The 21,004-nt window shown below is 38.9% G+C and overlaps 1 protein-coding gene across 4 annotated transcripts in view; it reads left to right on the top strand.

Annotated features, from left to right (window-relative positions):
• The window catches only part of PDSS2 (decaprenyl diphosphate synthase subunit 2), a 118,210-nt gene that overhangs the window by 66,831 nt on the left and 30,375 nt on the right, over positions 1-21,004 (top strand). For all 4 annotated transcript variants that reach the window (XM_065056637.1, XM_065056638.1, XM_005509475.3 and 1 more), the window contains one exon: positions 7,520-7,718. In XM_065056637.1, the coding sequence (XP_064912709.1) occupies positions 7,520-7,718 (199 nt within the window). The remainder of the gene's footprint in view (positions 1-7,519; positions 7,719-21,004) is intronic.

The following is a 21,004-nucleotide window of genomic DNA, read 5'->3' as shown; positions in this document are numbered from 1 at the left end:
TGACGGATGATGCAGTTCTTAAAATTCTTCATGGCTTTGTGGGTCTTTAGTATATCCTCTTTAAATTGCCTTTGCTCAGTTTCCTGTCCATCTCTGCATTTTCTCCTTTGTTCCTTTAACAATTTTCTTCCTTGCCTAGTTTCTCTGATTTGCATTTGTTGCTATCAGTTTTCCAGTTTGTTTGAGCTAAAGAGGGAGGGAATTATAGCTGCTTGGCTTTGTCGAAGTCATGATTTTTTGGCTTTTTCTTTTGCTTTTAATCAGCTTAGCCTTTTAAACTGGGGAATTGTGGCTTTTTGGTCATATAGCAAAATATTCTTCAATAGTTTCCAAAAACTAATCAGATTTTTAGTTTATCTAAATGATTCAGCTTGTTTCATCACTGAAAATATTGCTTATCTACAATATTATATACTTCTGAGTATTATATGTCATGTTTATGAAGAATGTTTGTTACTGCTATGGTTTTGATTATTGTTTTAGCAAATGCATTGAGATCATGTTCACTTGTACATAACTTTCTTGTTCTAATATGAACTCTTTGTAGCAAATTAAAGTTTTATTAGAGCGTTCAAGTAGAATGCAACATTTCTTGAGGTAGGAAATGTCCTTTTAGAAATTAAAGATAGTGACAATACATTATCTTGCTAATATACATTATTCAAAGTAAATTCTCCTGTAGTAGCTGCATCTTTATTGACATAATGAGAGCAGTAGCTCTTTGAAGAAATAAACACCTTAGCTTTTGATATTACTTGATACAGTACTTGATATGGTCTGCATAGCTGTTAATGCAATCTATAGAAGAATGCACTGTTCTGAAGGTTGTGATCATGGGTACTGGCCACCGATGCCAAATGTAGGGGTAACCCAGGCAGAGACATCAGACTCTGAAGTTCACCAGTTAGGGCCTCATTTGGCGGGGAAGTGATGGTGCAAACATGGATCCCTTGCAGTTGGGTGCAGGCAACTGGCTCCAAGGCTCAAGGGCTCCGTGGTAGTGACATGGTGGTGGCTGTCTTGGCATCTCTGTGGCACTGGAAGGAAACTGATCCGAACTGGTTAACTTCTGTGTTGCTGTCTGGTCTATAAAGAGGGGATTGGTTGTTCTGTTGTAGACCTAATGTAATTATCAGTGAAGTCAAGACTGCCAAAACCTTTCTTCTGGATTCCTATATTAAGAAAAGGAACCGGAGCCTGCCTCTCTCCTCCTCTGCTGACCACCCACAGTGCCTAGAGAAACTGGTTTGCTGAATTGCAGTGGACATCTGCCCCCTGAAAACCAGAAAACATGGTCAAACCCTATAACGGGCTAAGGGAAGCGCTTACTAAGACAAATTGTGGAAAAAGGAATTAAGCATTATTCAGTGGTAGAGGAGATACAGAATGAAAATGTAAGATCTTTTCAAGAATAAGGAAGGAAAAATATGTGAAGGAGCACGGGTGAAAGTTTTACTTCAAAAACTTTATGATGCTAGGAAGGGAAGGAGATGAAAGAGGTAAGATATGTAGCCAGTTCATCCCTGTCAATCAGTTTATTTTTGCACTTAAACAGAATACTCAATAGACTTCATAGAATTGATATCTTTCAACTTCATTTGTCCCTCAGATGGAAGATGACCCTACAGTAGCTTAGTGACCAAGAGAGGAAGAGGCACACAAGTCTTAGTCTCTGCCCTTTCTAAAGGACAGCAGTGGGTTGGTATTTTCTGCTGGGTACATGAGTCATGGTCATGCAATGAATATTTGGTGCTGTGCTTAACTGCTGCTTTATCCCAAACATTGTTCCCGTTGGTGAAATCACAGTGCCTACCGTACAAGTTGACTAGTTTGAACACTTTCCCCCTCCCCTTTAGATTTCTTGTAAAAGAGACTATATACAGAAGATGAGAATGAGACTTTCCGTTGCCGTGATGCTATTTGTTACTCACTGTACAATGTTCCTTGAATCATGGTTTTATTAACCATGGTGTTGACTTGACACATGAATGGAAAAAATAACGGTAAAAATCCCAGCTCTTTCTTACTGTTTAACTAGGTGGGTTATCTTGGAGGCAGCACAATGCCCAGAGCATACAGAATGCACCTGAATTTAGTGTATGCACCTTCTTGTCTTTGCAAAAGCTTTTCTTTCTGTTCACTGGTCACAAAAAAAAGTAAAATCTGATACCACATTCTGCCCAAATACTTTGTCAGTGCTTGAGATTATTAGTTTAATTCTTTAGTTATTATTTTTCATATGTAATTTTCCACTAAAGGACTATTTTGGTTTTCAGATTCATAGGTATATGGATTATTACAGTTATCACTAAAATGGAATGTATGCTGGTATTTTTAATGTATTTATTTTTTTTAAATCCCAAATGTAAGACTTTACATTTATTTATATTTTATTTACAAGTTAATCCTTTATGTATTGAAGGGAGGCTATTGGACTGACAGTCACAGAGAAAATGTTCACATCTTGGGTGTGTACTGTTAGTCACTTTAATTTAAAGGTTAAGTGTTACAAGTTCTTAAAGAATTTCTGATCTGTCAGTTCCATTGCTTTGTTCATTGCAGTTACCTCCATTGTTAAAAATTTTAGAATATGAGTTTTAATGGCTAATTTGTCTTGGGTCCATTTCTGTGAAATATGTCTACTATTAACATTTAAAATTACTAAACAGTTCTTTGCATAACCTATCATCCTTTGAGAGGGCCAGTATATTTCTGGCAGTAGGCTGATAATGAAAGGGAAACTGACTCAAGTTTTCTTGCTGTTACTGAGAGCCTGAGTTTCCATCGCAAATATTGCAGAGGAGTATTTAATCTGAAGTGCTCTTTTGTTCACAGCAATACAATTGTGCTATTTAGTGCTTCTATTTTATCATATGTTTTCCTAAATATTATTTAGGAAATACTCCTTTCTTTTTTTAGAGTAGGACATGAAATTAGGGACTGAAGTAATTTATAAGAACTGTTAAAGAGATCACACTGGCAAATTTTGGATTGCTGCAATATTTAAAGATAAACAACAGAAAGGGTATTCAGGATGCCAGGAAGGAACACTGCAAAATTTTTAGAAGTTGCATAGGAAATTTACTACCAAAACCAATTTTGTTTCCACAGGATTTTGTTTCAATATTTTGCCAGTCCCCCTTACCATTTAATATCATTTTGGTCAGGCTTTAAAGTCGGTGCTCAATTCTGCATGAGATGGTCATCTCCATCATAAGACCATTGATAACAGTGATACTGTGATGAGGCAGACTCCCAGACATACAAATATGAAATGTTAATCCAAAACAAAATTGTGAAATGCACTTTTTGAGGTAGAAGCACATTTACAAAGATTCTCCTTGAGTTCTTTATTTTTTTCTCTAGATGTGGTGCCTTTATGAGCATGGGGTTTCTACAACACCTGCATTCCTTACTTTGGCATCGCAGCAGCATTAGTTTATAAGGGCTAAACCAAAAGATTTATTGAAGTGTGCTCAGCAGTTTGTCGAAGTTCAGCAAAACTTGGATGTCAGTGATCTGTGACTTCACTGGGAGAGGGGAGCAAAGAGGAAGAGTAGGTATTGCACTTGTATTGTTTTGTTGCAGGATGTCTATATAACTTAATTTTACATTTTTCTAGTGTTTTCCTGCAAGCTGGTGGGTTATAGTACTGGAGTCAATATAGCTCAAATTGACCTTGCTGAAGAGTTCTTAATTCCTCGTGAAGTTAGTGTTTTCTTTGTACTTTCCAGGATGACATTTGCAGCTTGAGGAGCTCATAACTTAAGGGATGCTTCACAGAAAGCATTTTACAGAGATTTAGGTTAGTTACACTGGTACTGAACTTGCAGGAACAAGGAGTCAAACAGAAAAACGAGGCAATTTACGTGCTGCTCCTTTTTACACACCACATGCAGGAAAAGTCTGTAAATCAAAGTTTTTCATGAAGTAAAGAGTAGAGGCCAAAAAAAAATTGAATAGGGGGAAAAGGTGTTCACTGAAGTGGTAAATAGGAATTGGCTTCAAAAGGTGGTGAGCCAGTATGTCCTGTTTACAGGAGGAAGAGGTCTCTCCATCTTTGGAGATCTACAAAAGCTGTCGGACATGGTTCTCAGCAACCATCTCTAGGTGGCCTTGCTTGAGCAGGTGATTGGACCAGGTGACTTCCAGAGGTCCCTTCCAGCCTCAGTGATTCTGAGATTCTCTTAGTAGAGGGGGTATATGGGAGCTGAGTTGGGTTCCACGATTAGCTCTGCACAAGTAATGTACCTAACAGGGGAACTTGTGCTTGCTTGACTATGACCCATCAAAACTTTTTAGTGTGGTCCCCTTGGTACTGTCCAGACATCTGTACCACTCTCTTTGGAATGACATTTCTGCATGTAGGCTGATTTTTGGAAGAGGAGAAAGAAAAGGAGATGGAAGGGCATGTGGAGCTCAAAACAGTGTCATCTCTTGGAATGTGATGTCTGTCTGTAGAGTCTCTGGGGCAGCTGGTGGTGGTTTGCAGGGAGTTCTTGCTTCAGTGACGAAGCCCATGAAAGAAAGATGGAAGTATGTTGGCATTTGGTGAAAAAGTGTTCCTTATTCTTAGCCCACTTAATTTAGAGACTCCATGTGTTGTAAAGATGTTGACTGTTTTCTCAGTACTACCTTGCTGTGTAAGTAATTTTTGTGGCAGACACTTCTGTGTTGTGTGAACATGGGCTCTGGAGCAAGAGCAGGATGGCAGCAGTAGAAGTTCATAATCCTGTTGCCCTGTTTCTGCTTTTGTACTCTGTTCTATGTTGTTATGCATCCAGCATTGCATAAACATTAATGTTTTGTGTTTTGGGATTAGCTGCTTTCAAATACACAATTATTTAATCACTGAATAGTGCTTTAGATTGAGAAAGCTGTATATAGTGTTGCTTTAGCCATTCAGTAGCAACTTCGTAATAGTGGGGGTTTTCTTGTTGGATGCTTTACAAAGTCATGTCAAGAACCATCCTGTATCTGTAGCAGCACTGTGGGCTTTTTAGTCATGCCTGGGTATTATGGGGGTTATTACAAAAAATGGGAAGGAATCTGTTGCCTGGGATTTCTGCAATAGCTTTGGTTCTTACATGTTTAGTTTCCTAGAGAGAGAGAGAGAGGAAGAGTGGCGTGTGAGATCAGAATTAGACACAGATTATCTGCCTAATATGGTTCTCTCGATAGCACAAATAATATGAATACCATTCGGAGAACAAATGGATTATAGAAAAAGAAATGAAAACATCCAGATCCTGAGCATTTGGAAAGCACGACACTGATGTATTTGTGTAACCTTTTCATGAAGAGCGATGCTGAAGTCAAAGAGGGGATTTTGATTTCCTTCATTAAAAGCTTATTAAATGAAGAAATAGGACAGTTGTCGTTTCACTTCAGTAGTTGGGGGTCACAGAGGTGGCCTGATCTCCTCGGGATATTAATTCCTGCTTTCAGCTGGGGGAAATGAGCCGTCGCTGGAGTTGGCTGCAGCTCAATGTGCTCGTCACTAGGGATCCCCATATGTCCCGGGATCCGCGGCGGTGGGAGACGCAGCGCTCGGCGGTGGGGAGCAGGGGCTCTCATTGCTATTCCAAACAGGTAGCTGGGCTCAGTCTGCCCAGAGCAAGTCTGTTTAATGTTGATCAGCTGTCCATCTGATAAAGCGAAGAGATATGGGCATTTCCTCCAAGGGCTGCCCTGACAGTGACAGCAGGAGCATCGGGATGTCTTGTTAGTCTTTTTCTCCGAGCTTGAAATTTTATTAACCCTTTGTTAGAGCCGAGGCAGGCATGATCACAAACAATATTGCGGCTGTAGGTTGTGCGTGTTTCTCCCTCGCCTCTTTGAAAAACAGCATCAACCTTCAATTTTGTTGTCTACATGGAGAATGGCTGGCTGGTTTGTTTTCAGATTGTTTTTCTCTGCATGGAGCAAAAATTGTGAATTATAAAGGCAGCTTTTAAAACAGCTTAGGTTTTTTGTGTGTGACAAAATACATTGGGAACCTCTGTTTATCCTCTCCCCTTGTTCATCTACCTTTTTTGTGCCTGCCCAGGCTGTGTGGCCCTGCTGGCCCTTTGCTCTTGCTGATTGCCATGGATCACTGCGCTGAAACAGTTGCTGCTGGGGCACTTGGCAGGTCAGATATATTTGGGGCAGAAGGTTAGTTTAGATTAATATTTCTCAGGGTGGGTACCACGCATCTTCACTGTCTAGAGGCAACAGTACTCAGTACTATGCCGGCACTGAAGCAGAATCTAATGTGAACATGTATCAGCAAGGATACATACGTGAATGTGTGGAGCAGTTTAGTTATTTGATTAATCAGTGCTTGGCCACTTTTGAATAAGCACAGGGAGCATAACATGCCTTTTACTAGGTTGCAATTTAATTTGAACTTTAAGGCCTTTTAGTTATCTGTATAGCTGATGGCATGCGTTGTGTTTTTGCTCATCTATGAAGTGTCCGAGACCTAAAGGGAACTGCTTGAGTCAGAAAAGATGTGAATGTGCTGATGATTTCATAAGAGGGGGGCCTGTGCATATCTGGGTGTGCAGTGTTCTGAGAATACTCCTGTGTGTTGCTCTGTTCCCCCCTCCCATTGTCCCTGTGCAGTTGTTATGTCTGTTCATCGCATGGTTGTAGTTCCAAGCTAAGGTGACATCGCTGGGCTCCTCGGAGTGACAGTCACTAACTGTTGGGGGCTGCAGGGTTGAATTGCAGGAGGAGGGGAAGAGAGGGCTGTGCTACATTACTTTTTTTCCTGCCTTTTCCGAAAAACAAAAATAAATAGAGGGCAAGCCTCTGTGGGATAACCTCTGTGGCAAGCCTCTCACAGGAATGTGAAAACCCTAAATTCAGCATGTAGCATTCAGTGTGTTGGAATAAGAAATGGTTTGTAAACCTATCCACATGAAATCAGGTCTGCCCCTTTGCTGGACCTTTGCTGCTTCTGACTAAAACAACCAAGGAAATATCATTAGTACACAGTTTTAAAATGTTCAGCAGTTTCTCCTCTCCCCTCTATGCCCTCCCCTCTTGGTATTATTGAACTGCAAGGTATCCTGTTATTAATTTAACTCTAATTTGAGCAGTCATTGACTGCAGTATTCTTACAGTGTTCGGATCAGCTTGCTCACGACTCCCCTGCTGATAAGTCCTTTGTTCCTTCCCATCAGTACTTTCTGCTTGGCATTTTCTTCATGTCAGTGTCCCTCAAGCTTCTAGAAGACAAAACAAAAAAAAGAAAGCACCATGAGGTACTTAGCTTTATTTTGCAAAAGAATTCAAACAAAGGGCAGCGTTCTTCCAAATGGAACCTGTGGCACCAGCAGCTTACCTGAAAATACTTAGTTCTCTTTGCTTAACACCTCCCGGTTCTGGCTTCTAGAAGTGCATAGAAGAGCTACACGACAATTCATAAAATGTCTGTTTAGCACATGCGGTTGTCATTTTTTTTCCCCCCTAAGAATCTGTATTTTATTCATAGCATCAAAAACAATTGTACTTTTTTCTTTGCTTTCAGTCAAAGAAGTCTGGCTGAGATCACAGAACTGATCCACACTGCCTTTCTGGTGCATCGTGGCATAGTGAATATCGGTGAGCTCAAGTCCTGCGATGGCCCGCTGAAGGATATGCAGTTTGGAAATAAAATGGCTGTTTTGAGTGGAGATTTTCTTCTAGCAAATGCTTGCACAAGCCTTGCACAGTTGCAGAATACCAAGGTAAAAGAACAAAATTCTTCTGCTGCTGGAGCAAGTAACTACTAGTGAATCTTCTGAAAGACAGACCTTTTAAAAAGGCAGCAGCTGTGATATATATGTATATATGGATCATCCTGTAAAAATCAACATACATACATAGGTGGATTGATAGGCCGCTGTGGACATTTTTACCACTGTCCTACAGAATTACTGTGTCGAAGTCTTTTTAGTATACATTCTGAAGCCTTGTATCCATAGGTAGTAATGGATGAGTGGTTAATTTGGTTAATTTAATGTATATGCAGTGGCATCCTCATGACATGTTGGACTACAGCACCTCTGGCAGACTGCCCGGTGAAGATGGGCTTGGTTTGTTATATTGTTTTACCTTGTGCTTTGTGAAACGTTTGTCTGTCTTAAGGACTTCTGGGGAGAAGGCTTCATTTCTTTGTCTACGCAGCACTAGGGTATCTTTTTAATCTTAATAAAATTGTTTTGTTAGGCGTTTGGATGCCCCTGAGTATTGGATTGCTCTATTAACGTGGATGTACTCACTTCTAAAGGGCAGCTGCAATCCATCTGCTCAGCCAAACTGTTTGAAACTTTACAGGGAAATGTTTTTCATGACAAATCAATAGTATATATGTATGATCTTTAGAAACTGAGACTGATGGAGACCTTAAGAGCTCATCTCTCTAGTCAGTTCTTCTTTTCCTCAGACAGGATCAGCTACACCAAATCATTATTGACATGTGTTTGTCCTTCTTGTTCTTAAAACCTCCCATGGTGGAGAGAGATCCCCGGGCATCCCTGTGCCAGTCCAGCATAACCCCTAGATGCACCTAAGGCTGGAGAGCTTAGTGTGCCATTCCAGAGCAAACAGAAAACATTTCTTCTTTGCAGTGCTACTTTTATACTTTTGAAGATTGCTGCCATATCGTAATGTAAAATAAATGTTTGTCATGTGTGCAATTGTCAGTAATCAACACAGTTTTAATCCTGAGCTTAAGGATTCTATTCTTTTTAGATTCTCATGCTAAAGCTTCTCGTGATGGTAGTTGAGTATTTCTGTACTGCTTTGATCATGAGTGTGACAGCTTCTCTCAAAAGTGGTGTCACTTTGTAACACAGAGCTGAGATTCAGGGGAAGAGACAGAATATTCTGTCAATCTGCTGAAATAGTGGGTTAGACCATTACAGTGATAACTGGTAGTAAGTAGTAAAAAAAGTTCTAAATAGTGCTAAATTTTAGTCATACCATAACCAAAATAAGGTGCAATTGATTTTACTAGTTGATTTGTGTGTCTTTTTTTTTTTTATTTTAGCACTTAGTAAGACTCTCAGGATAGACCAAGGGATTTAACTGCACATCATTTTGTTGTTGTTGTTTCAGCATAAGAGGAAACTTCTATAAAATCTAGCACCTATTACTTTGCACTTAGTACATTAAATATTGCAGCAGCAATGTATAATCCCTGAAGACTTGCCAGGAAACAGGCCTACAGTGAAAGGAAGCACAAGTGCAAAGAAATGCTTTTTTTCTTTTTTTTTTAAGCAATCATTATACTGCTTGTCAGAAAATTCTGCCAAAACATTTTAGCACTTTTTTTCATTTTTCTGACATCTAAATACTTTCATAGCTTCTACATACGATAAGTGGGATGCCATTATGGAAACTGATTGACTTAGTAAATTATTCTTTTTCATACGTCTAACCCTACTAGTGAAGTTAGAGAAATTGAAGTACAAGCTATAGAAATCTCTTGACAGGTGCAATGATTTAAACATACTGTATTTATTCTTTTGTAAATGATGAATTTTCAAATCTGGCATCTGTTTTTCAGCAGTGTGAAATAACTGTGACTTTTTTCTTCACAATGTTTTGTTTTCTTTGATGTACAAAGTAAAAATTACAGCACTGCTTTTTTGCTGGCACTTATTGGGTAGCTCAGCAAATTGATTCGTGAAATGAGCAGCATTGTATTGTACGTGGCATTGACCGTGCTGGGCTGTAACCTCTATAGACATGCATAGCTGTTGTATAGACTAGAATTTCAACCAAAGGGGTTTTTAACATCAACTGAAACCATTGCTACCAAAATAATTTTATTGCGCTGTTCAACTCTTGCCTAAGCTTCTGTATGATGTGTTTATCTCTGTGCTTCTCTCGGGGCTGACAATTAGATGTGAAACTCTGTAGTCGTAATGAAATGCAGAGCTATTTTGTAATTGCCAAGGGTAAAATTAGCAAAGTCAATTATTTTCCCTTAGGCTTTTCCCTGTAGATATTAAAAGGCTGCAAGGTAATTGCCTTAGGTAACACTTTGATTTTTAAATAACATTAAATATAGGAATTGTTGTTGTTAATTCGTAGTAATTTTCCTCTTCTTGCTACTGTTGTAGAATATAACTGTAATGATGTTAACAAGATACAAGGCTCAGGGTTTGTATTTTGGGGGGTTTCTTTTAAAGCAGTGCTTATATATCCCATATGTTTGCTAAAGTCTTGTGAAAGAGGGTTTGGGGAGATGTTTTGGGGTTTTTTAATATCTGAGGTACAAAAACTCAGAATTTCTTGAAATGTCGGTTAGGAAGCCTCCTGTAAGATCAATTCTGCTATTATGAAGTCATCTAAAAACTTGGGAGTTTGGACACACACACTAATTCAGAAGAAAGCATTCTCATTTTCCACTTTGTGAAATTATGAGACATTAATTATCAGTACAAGGTTGGTATTGACTGAGGCTTAAAATAAAGTGCTGAAGGGCAGATGCAACTGCGTGCTGCATTTTTGTGATCATAGCAAAGTTCTCCATTTATTCAGATAATAAAAACTGCATAAAATGAATGGTAGTTTCTTCAAAAAACTTTTACAGCTACAAAGCATTAGATTGGTCAGATCACATGCATTTACAATTCTTTTGTACATTCCTGTTAACTTTTTAATCACCTTATATAAATGATCCTTTTGTTTCGTCTACTTGGTGTTTTAGATGGTGGCTTTTCTTGGCCTGCTGATTGCAGCAATAAATCACGTTGCTGATTGCAGGCAGTATGAATAGAACCCCACTTCAGAACTGCATCCTGTAGTAGATTGAACATTGCTAATCCATGGGTTTTAGAACAGAATTGAGCCCAAAGAGGAACAGGGTTGCGATATTTCAGTAGTTGGTGTGTCAGTGGTGGGTTTAGGAATGGTGAGCCTGTGACAAGGAAGGGCACAGTTGCTGCTTAAATAACAAAACAGTAACACCTGGTAATGCACTGATTTCTGGGATAGGAGTGTGCTTAGAGGTGATGATGGGGTTGTTTTGATAGGTTTTCCTATTTTGAGGTCACAGTGTTTCGATACTAAGATTGTGATCAGGTGTTTGCAAAAGTCATTATACACAATGTAGATGTGGGAGAGATGGAGAAGTAGATGATGTTTGCCTAACAAAATAAGGTACCTCCCAAGTATCTCGTGGGATATGTGACCATATGCAGTTTTAAATAAATATGTGATTAAATTATTAAGAAGTGTAAAAGGATGTGTTTAAGGGTTGGTCCTTTGTTGTCATCAGAAGATACTGTGTCTTTAGCATTTGTTATCTCCGGCTGCCTAGCCAAGGATGTGGGGATGAAACTGCTAACACCAAACTTTGTTGCATGGAAGTGCTGCTTTGACTGTTAGCAAAAACTGTCAGTTTGTCTTTGATTTCTGCTTAAATAACCTTCATTTCTTGTAATATTTTTAGGATGGTGCTCAGGTGCAGACATAGCAAAAGTAACAAGCATTAATTTGCATTTTTGTCACCTGTCAGCTGGATATATGATACAGACATTTTAACACAAGTGATGTGTGAATATTGACCAAGATGTTATCAAATAATGTGCTTTTTCAGGGTGTATCACAGATAAGTTGGAAGAAACCTGTTGCAACATTAAAGCTGTAGCTTCCTAGAGCATTTGAATCATCAATTGTCTTATGAGACTGTGGAGAGGGTGCATAGAAGATGTCACTGTGGCTAGTTTTGATCCCCCCACACTCTGAAGACAGTGATACATAGAACTTCAGAAGGATGAAATGATGCATTTTAGTGCAATGCCTACTGTAATGTGCTGATGACTAAAGAAAATAGACTAAAGAAAATAATCTGTAAATGCATTGCTTGCAATTCCATAAACTGATAGGAAGGCATTCAATTGTATTGAAAAACAACCAAACACAAACCGAAACCAAATCACCTAAAAACAATGTAGCCAAAACGAAAAATAAAACCTACCCAAAAGAAAATAGAGGAGGAAAAAAGGGCAAAACTTAGCCCAGAAAACTAAAATACATGTAATGGTAGTCTTCTCCATAGTTCTTACTGAAATCTTAAGAATGACATAATTTTTCCCACTGTAATTCAGTGAGCTCTTGTTGGAATGATTAAACTGTTCACAGAAGCACTTCAAAATCTACAGCTTGAAAGCTTGGAATTGAATTTAAGAATCTCGTCTGTCAATGCAAAGCTCTGCCAGAAGACCACATTATAGAGCATTGTTCCATTAAGCGTTATTTGTTTATAAATAAACAGCACAGATAAGTACTTCTATAGTGGATGCCTTTCCTTATGTTAAGTTTGTGTTACTAAAGGCATAATGTGTTGTTTACAAAATAGGTCTTGTGTTTGCGTAAACATCGACAAGTTGTTCATGTGAGTCTTCCTAAGTCTTCTTATTGCAACGATCTGAATGTGCACTGTGCTTTGTAAAAGAGCTTCTCCTCTTGAACTCTGCTTTCTACTTCTGTGGCATCAGCTGTGGTCCTAAGGGGAAGACTCCGTTTTGAACTCGAGCATCTCAGTCCCTTGCTGACCAGCGAAGGATATGGAGAGTGTGCTTCTTGGTAAATTTAGCTGTGAGATATTTTCAGAGCAATGAAAGTTGTTTTGCAGGATAAAGAGCTTTTCTGAAGTACATTATCATGTCCGTCTGTCTTGCTGTACCTTCCCTGAGACACCGTTTGGTGGTCACGTACTGGACTAGATTGCATATAGGATAATGTCGACTGCATATTGCTGACTATTCTAATGTTTGGGTTTTTTTGAGTGTCACAGTGGCATGTCTCAAAACCAGACACGCCTGAAAGATATAGATAAGTTTAAAGAGCTCTGAACTGATTGATGGAAAAGTACACTTAAGGAACACTGTTATATCTGGGTAACGGGGGAGGAAAAAACCAAGGAAGATCTGCAATAGTTTTGAACCTTTAACCTAATGTGAAATGGCATAAAACAAAATAGCCATCGTGATTACATTATTACAGAATAAAGCTGCTCTTTGAGCAACCCTAAACAAGCAGCTCTGTATCTTAAACTATTGAGATACATACTCAATATGGGCATACAACTTAGCAAAGATGTTATTGGAGAATGCAAACTCACTTTCAGTACTGAGAAATACATTGTTATGATTAATACATAATTATGAATCAATTCTTAAGAAAACTTATATTTGTTTTAATAATTACTTTTATGGTGCACCAAAACTTAATAATATTCATGCACTTCTGAGAGGTAAATTTGGGTTTAGTTTACCTTAAAGTAAAACATAGGAGAGATTGTAATTCAAACAAACTTTATGTCCATTTAATGGACATGTATTGTGTTTTCTGCCTGGTGTTCTCAAGCACTGGATTTTTAATGAGAAGATTTCTTGACTAAAGTTTTGTTCATAATCATGTGGAGTTCCTTTGGTAGCAAAACCAGACCCTTAATAATAATCAATGAAAGTATTTAAGTGTTAGGGGGAAAAAAATGCTGTATGTTAGAGATAAAAGATCAAAATATATTGGAATGCAAGTTTTCCCACACCACTGCCTTAAAACTTTCATTTAGCATTTCTGCTGTCATTAGAGGTAACAGTTCTTGTGATGATGATGATAAAATTTTAGAATGATGCTAGTGAATTTCCTAATTACTGCAGTGTGCTCTTCCCATTGCCCCTTTCTGTGCTGGCGTCAGTGGAGCAGTTCCCTAGCAAGTGCATCATCTGCCCGTGTTTTCAATAAGTAAGTTTATAGACCCTAAAGTAACACCTGAGCAAATGAAGCATTCCATTTTCTGAATATTTTACAGATTTTTTTTTCTGTTTCACCTTTCCTAGCTATAACTGGTAATATAATTAAATATTTGTAGAATTTCATTACCTTAATGGCTTCAGTTATATGTTTGAAAAGTAATCTTTTGGAGAAGTTAAATTAGAGGATTAGATGGCACAACTTATTAACTTACTAATTTAGTTTAATTGAAATTCTTAAAACTGGTCTTAATCTGTAATTGTGGTAATAGGTTAGAAACAGTCTCCTTTTTGATCTGCAAGAGTTCTATTGCATTGCACTGAACGTCTGTTTTGAGATTAGAACTGCTTAACTTTGTTTCGATTCCCAGTCAGTGCATTCCTCTAATAGGTCTGTCCTTTACCTTAGTGGCCTTTTGCACCTGTACTGATTTTTAAAGCTAATATTACGTTATGTTAAGCTTTCCCGTAGCTGGACTCCACTGGGATTAGTATAGGTCTGTATTGAAAGAGTTTATTTTTCTGCGGTTCTTGGCCATGACACTGCTGGAAAATTTCATGTTTAGATTTCAGTCTGTTTTCCATCCTCCCCCTTCTGCATGAAAAAATAGTTTTTTTTAAAAAGAAAAAAGAATAATTTCTGCTACTTGCCTTATGGACATGTATGTCTTGCAACCAGTGCCTTGTAGCAGAATGACTGCTCCAGAGCATGGAAGGACTGAGACTTATATCAAAATACGTAGTCACAGGTATCACTGTGCATCATCAAGTCTAAGTTTGAAGCTCTTTCCCAAAAATACACTGCAAGAATATTTTTAAAGCATTAAGGCATGGAGCTATCAAGAACAGAATTGTGAATGTTTGAGATTCTGTTTCAGTGCCACGTTGACTGAGCAAGTATGTGTCTCAAGAAAAAGTTATCCACTCAGTTCTGCTGAATTTTCAATAGACTGCTAAAGACTTTCGTACTGATTTGCACAAACACCATTTAATGTTTTTGTCTCTGAACCATTTCACTAACAGTTTCCTCAACTTCCATCTGATACTGCCTTCCTCATAGTGTGTGGGACACACATGTCTTTCTTGCTCCTCTGCTCTGCCCAGCAGAACAAAATCAATGGTTACTGCTAGAGTTCCTGAACCAAATACCTGCCATTATTCCAGGTAAATATTGTCCTCCTCAGAGGAAAACCACACAGCTACTTCTAACATGTGGTTAAGTAGTTCTTTTTCTGATAGAACTGCTGTATGCCTCGTCTAATTAGCAGAATGGTCTGGAAAATACTAATATGCTATCTATACATGAAAGAGAGGCAGCCTTTCACAAATGATGGTGGAGCATCAGTGAAGAAGAAAGTGAAAACTAATTTGAAGAAAAAGCTGATTTTTGTTGAGAGGAAAGTCAGAGGTCATTCAAGATCTCAAGATAATCGCTATACCTGGGAAATGCGTTCTGGATAGTTGGGGTAGCAGTATCTGTCCCTTTCTTGTTTGCTCCTGTCACGGAGGCACCCCGTAGGTTAATTTAAGGGACAACAGGGTCCAAAACTACTTTTATTAGACTGGTGAGGAACAGGGTTTTAGCACTCCAAAAGTGACTTAAATAAAGGTTCAGATATCAGCTGAGGAAAATTATTTAAGGGGCAGCAACTAATACAACAGGCGGTCCACAGTGTGCATGCACGTGGCTTCACCCAAAACAATGCCGGAGCCGTCCCTGAGTCCCGGAGAAGTACACACTTGCCTAAACACAGTGTGGGATTATTTTTAAAGAGATACACGTACTCGTAGTGAGTACGGAAAGTGTACACTCGCGATTCTGCGAGGGTAAATTTATAATACACTCGCAATCCTGCGAGGGTTAATTTACTTACACGTGCAAGTGTGCACGGAATCCTACACGTGCTTATGTGGAAGCACGGGAGGAAAATACACTCGCGATTGTGCGAGGGGCTCTCGGCGGCCACTCGCGATTGTGCGAGGAAATAATTTATACACGTGCTCGTATTGGGCACGGAAATTTACGCCTGCAAGTGTGCACAGAAGGAAAATACACTCGCGATTGTGCGAGGAAATAATTTAAAGTACGCGTGCAAATGTGCACGGAAAGTTACACGTGCATATGTGCACGGAAAGTTACACGTGCATATGTGCACGGAAGGAAAATACACTCGCGATTGTGTGAGGAAATAATTTAAAGTACACTTGCAAATGTGCACAAAAAGTTACACGTGCATATGTGCACGGGAGGAAAATACGCCTGCGATTCTGCGAGGATTAATTTTACACGTGCTCATATGGAGCGTGGAAAGTTATACGTGCATATGTGCACGGAAAGTATAAATATACTCGCAATCCTGTGAGAAGTTTTACTCACATCTGCGGCGGCAAGGCAAGCGGAGTCCCCATCCCGGGGAGGGGTGCTCTCGGCGGCAGCATCTTGCTCGTGCTCCGAGAGACCCACACAAAATGGGGAGAGTCTCGATGAGAGTCCCGTTTTTATCTGATCAGATCTGACTGTAGGCACTCTAGAAGCTTCTCTGCACCCCCCACTAGCTGTGGGTGCCCCTGAAGCCTTACCCTGGCCGCTGGCGCCCATCGACTCGGCACTCCCCTCTCCTAATGGCCCAGGAGCCAGGGTGCTCTGGGCCAAACAAAAAAAGCTGTTAGCCTCAAGTAGCAGAGAAAGAGGGAGATGTGCCATACTGAAGGAGGGAGGGGGGTTTGCATTCTGCCACAGCTCCCTCTGTGTATGACACTGAATTGGCAATTGCCTCTAGTGGTGAAGGCAAATGGCTTAGGATCAAAAATATTTGCAGTCTTTCAGATATATGTATGCCTATCGTGTATGTGTGTATATATATATAAAAATCAATTTCATTAAGGCCAAATTATGTATGAAAGGTTCTTACTTTTTACAAGGCCAAACCCCTCACATTTCAAAGAAGAAATTGCCTTTCAAAGATTTGAGGCAAACATTAAAAAGTGGCTATATTTGGTATTTCCTTACCTGTTAACAGGAAACTGTTTCCAAAATGTTGATCACTGCCAGAATATGTAGGAAATGGATATTTAAAAGAAAACAAAAATTATTCTAAAAAATTTAAGCAATAGAAACTTGTGAGTATGTGATGTTTTATTCTGCGCAAGGTGCATACTGTGAGAAAGAACTCTTAAGAGGCAGCAGTTCTCCTGCTTCATTCACCACCTCCTTAGAACAGATATTGCCACTGGGTTTCTTCAAGCAGAGATGTTCATTACCGCTCTTTCTTTCACAGAAGTGAATAATTATCATGGAGTAATTAATTGTTAAGTAGCTTTATCTTATACACAAAGTATAAAATGAAAATGAATTTTCAGAAAGTTGAGAAAGGTGATCTCCTCCATGAGCAATATTTGCAATGCCAACTTCATTCTTTTTATAGCTGAAGCCGTGGAAGATCACAAGTTCTGTTTTCTTGGCTTTATTTAAAGTCTGTTTCTTAAACATAGGAAGATTAATATTGAGACCGTGTAGTAGGATAAAAAGCAATCAAATCTGTTTCTGGTGAAATACTGTCTTAACAATATTATCTCAAACAGACTATTTTTGGGATGTGGACTTAATACATATTAACACCCATCTTTGGGTGCGTGGGATCTTAGGACCTATTCGGTTCTACAGGGGGACTTTCATAGTAAGGCAGTTAAACAGTTTTGTGGCAGGACTGGTGGTCACAGTGGTCAGTATATAGACAGCTGTCCACCTGGAGTACAACTTCAACAGAGAATACACTTCTGAGAAGTAAAAATAGGTTTTTGTGATGATTCAGTTGCAATTAAAAGCTGTTAGCAGTAGTGATAAGAATCTAAAATTTGTCTGGATTGCCTTTCTTAGTCTCCTAAGGACTATATGTACAAGGGAAGACTGTTCCCAGTACAATCAGTAAACTTAACACTTCCCTAAGAGAGTATTTGGCACCAGCTTTGTAGCCTTGGTTTTATTATTTCAAAGACGAGAAAAGTTGTTATTACTGGTGCTGCAGATGTGAGTGTGCAAAATCAGCTGTGATTCTCCTCCATCAGCTACTGGTATCACAGAATGGTTGAGGTTGGAAAGGACCTCTTGAGATTGTCTAGTCCAAACCGTCTGCTCAAGCAGGGTCAGCTAGAGCCAGTTGCCCAGGACCATGTCCAAATGGCTTTTAAATGTCTCCGCAGATGGAGACTTCACAGCCCCTTTGGGCAACTTGTTCCCATTGTTTGATGCCCTCAGAGTAAAGTGTTTTCATGTGTCCAGATGGAATGTCATGTTTTAATTTGTGTTTGTTGCCTTCTCCTATCAGTGGGCACCACTGAGAAGAATTTGGCTCATTCTTCTTCGTTCCTTCCCCGCAGGTGTTTATATGTGTTATAGTACTAGGAGAGATTAAAACATATGTGTCTTGTGAATAGGGTGATAGATTATGTATCTTCCCCTCTTTTTTCGCTGCTGTAAAGCTCCTCTTTAAAATGAACCTACCCAGGGTCAAATTTTCAGTAAAAGTGCCTTTACATCTGGAGTGACTTCAGTGCAATAAGATAGCACATAGAATCAGAGCAGTAATGTAGATGAGTTAATAGGACTTTTAAACAAAACACTGAGGTATTTGACGTCATGTTGGCTAGCAAGAAGACTGAATATTTGGGTGGACTGCAACTGATAGTTAATATTAGTGTTTTGAAATCCAGCAGCATTTCCCTTGGAGTTTAGAATCAGGTTGCTGCTGCTCCTGGTTCAGGGGCTGCTGATTTGCTAGTTTAACAAACACCGGCAACTTCTTTTAGTTGATTCCATCTGTCAGATGCTAAATGGTATTACTTCTGATTCAAGTTTATTCAGATAGACTCTATGCAAAATAGTTAATACCATTTGCAGGTATAATTTCTGTCAACTCAGAGATGATCAGATTTTTTCTTTATTCAGTTTAATCTGCAATTCATTTGTGAACATGTCGAAGTTTAATGGTTGTCTGCACCAGCATGACTGGTAATCATGTTTTACAGTCACGCTTTTCTGTGTCATTTATTGATGAGGAGGGTTTTACAGCTACAGAACCCTGTAGTCATTACACCTTCTTTGTTCATTGTTTTATATAAGGAAATCACCCCATCCAAAAGGGTCAAGCTGAAGAAATCACAGACTTCTCTAACCTGAGTCACTCATCAACAGTTGGTTGAGTGCTTTAGTGCAAGGATCTGCTGCATTGGATCGGCAAAGGTATTAATACATGTGTAAGGTACCATGTGGAGGTAGAGAAGGAAAAACAATATTTCTGCTGTTGGTTATGTTATCATTAAGGAAAATGACTGAATTATGCACTAGAAGTCTTTATACTAGTGAAAACCCCTTCTGAGGATAGTGTTGCATCAGCATAAAAAGGGTAACTTAACACTGTTGAAAATCCTTAAGGCAGACTTACCTTAAGGTAGGTATTTGACAATACTAACAATATTCAAATTGACTGCTGCTGATTATTTTGAAGGAATTTTTCATGTCTAGGAAGTACCTTTTCATCAAGTACTGGGTTTGGGTGATGTGTTTACATTGCACATTGTATTTTGCTATTAATTCATCATTGTAAGAGTGAAGAAAACCATAAATGTGTTTTCCAAGAGTATTTAAAACTTTCTAGAATGCGAATCACTGAGAAGTCATTTCTGTGTGTTTCAACTTGGAGAGGGACAGCTTCAAAAATAGTAAAGCTCAAGATTATTTCAAGCAGTAAATCCAATAGGATTCGATAAACTTTACATTAAAAAAAAAAAAAAAAATTGTAGGCTGGCACACTTACTTACCTTCATGACTAGTGATGTTTGAGGAGATTACCAGAAAAGAAAATTGAATTCCAGTGTTCTTGGAACTCTGTAGAGTTTTTCTCTCTTCTTTTTAGGTGGTATTGAACAATCAAAATCCAATTTCATCTGTTTACTGGGTTTCGTCTTTAGCTTCCTAGTGCTACAATGGTTCTGTGTCAAATGCAGGAGAATATTTAATTTTAAGAACTTTCTGTGGAATTTTCAAGTGTGGAAATATTTCAAAAAAATAACACTTCTTTGGGAGCTGACTATCTGATTTTCTTCTTTACTTGTATGGAGAAGTCTTGCTACGTTTTCAGCAGCAAGAAGTAGGGTCTGTCATAGCAGACATGTGAGGAAATGATATTGTTTCAACACCAGCAGCCCAAAGAGAGAGAGACACAAAGACTGAGAAAGGAAGGAATTATTTGTGGTCCTTTTTGAAAGGAATTTGGCAAAGCTAAGGAATTTTGTCAAATAGAAATGGGGAAGGATGAGGAACAAAGATATATCCATTGCTGTGTTCTTCCTTGTACTGCTTCCTGTCTCCACAAGAGCTTCGTCCTTTCCCTGATGTTCCCCTTGAAAATATCCAGTGGAGTCTGGAGAGACACAGTATTACAACTCTGAAACAGCGTGGTCTGTGTAATCAATTCCATTACAGCCACTGAATTTAAAATAAAACCACCACACATTGAACGAATCTCAAATTCGTTACTTTTTTAAAAACTAGAATGGGAAACAGAGGAAAATACATATGCAGTGTTACATTGCAGTGGACTTTAAACAAAATACTTTCAAGACAAGTAAAGGGAACAAAGTGCTTGAGTTGCTAAACAGACGGCAGCAGATGTCTTCGTTTCATCCAGGGTATTTAGAAATCTTGGGAAGGATAAGTGAGGCCTAGCATCCATTCTTTTCACTGTGCTTGAGAGAGTCTGAATCATCTCTTCTAACTTCGAAGAAAGTGCTCTACCAAAATGTCTTATATTCTCTGATTTCCCTGCAGCCCTTCTAGCTTTAAGGTTTCACTTTAATTAAAATACATGGCTTTTTTTATAGATAGAGCTGGATTTCCCAAGGTGATCAAGTGCGAGGAAGAACTAGGCCGCTGTGCTCGTGACAGTGAATTCATGGTCCTATTCTGTGTCGCCATGGACACAGAATGCTTTGGGAATTCGGAACCCTGTCATATCTTACAGATGGGTCGTGAGTGCACTACCTGGATGATTAGTCCGAGTTCAGGAAAAAGAAGGAGGAGATTCAATGTGCGGTTGGTTGAACATCCCAAGTAATTTTCTGAACCGCTAAGAAAATTACCACGGTTTTGTTTTATTTTTTCAGTCAATATTTAGAAATTCTGAGTTTGAGAAATTCCAGTCAGTAAATTTAAAGAGCTTTGAAGGGCTAAAGCTGTGCATTTTTGACAAAGGAGTTGCTGTACC

This window comes from Columba livia, chromosome 3, assembly GCF_036013475.1.
Source record: "Columba livia isolate bColLiv1 breed racing homer chromosome 3, bColLiv1.pat.W.v2, whole genome shotgun sequence".
Lineage (NCBI taxonomy): Eukaryota > Metazoa > Chordata > Aves > Columbiformes > Columbidae > Columba > Columba livia.
The sequence above is the reverse complement of the archived record's forward strand: the minus strand, read 5'-3'. Positions and strand labels throughout refer to the sequence as shown.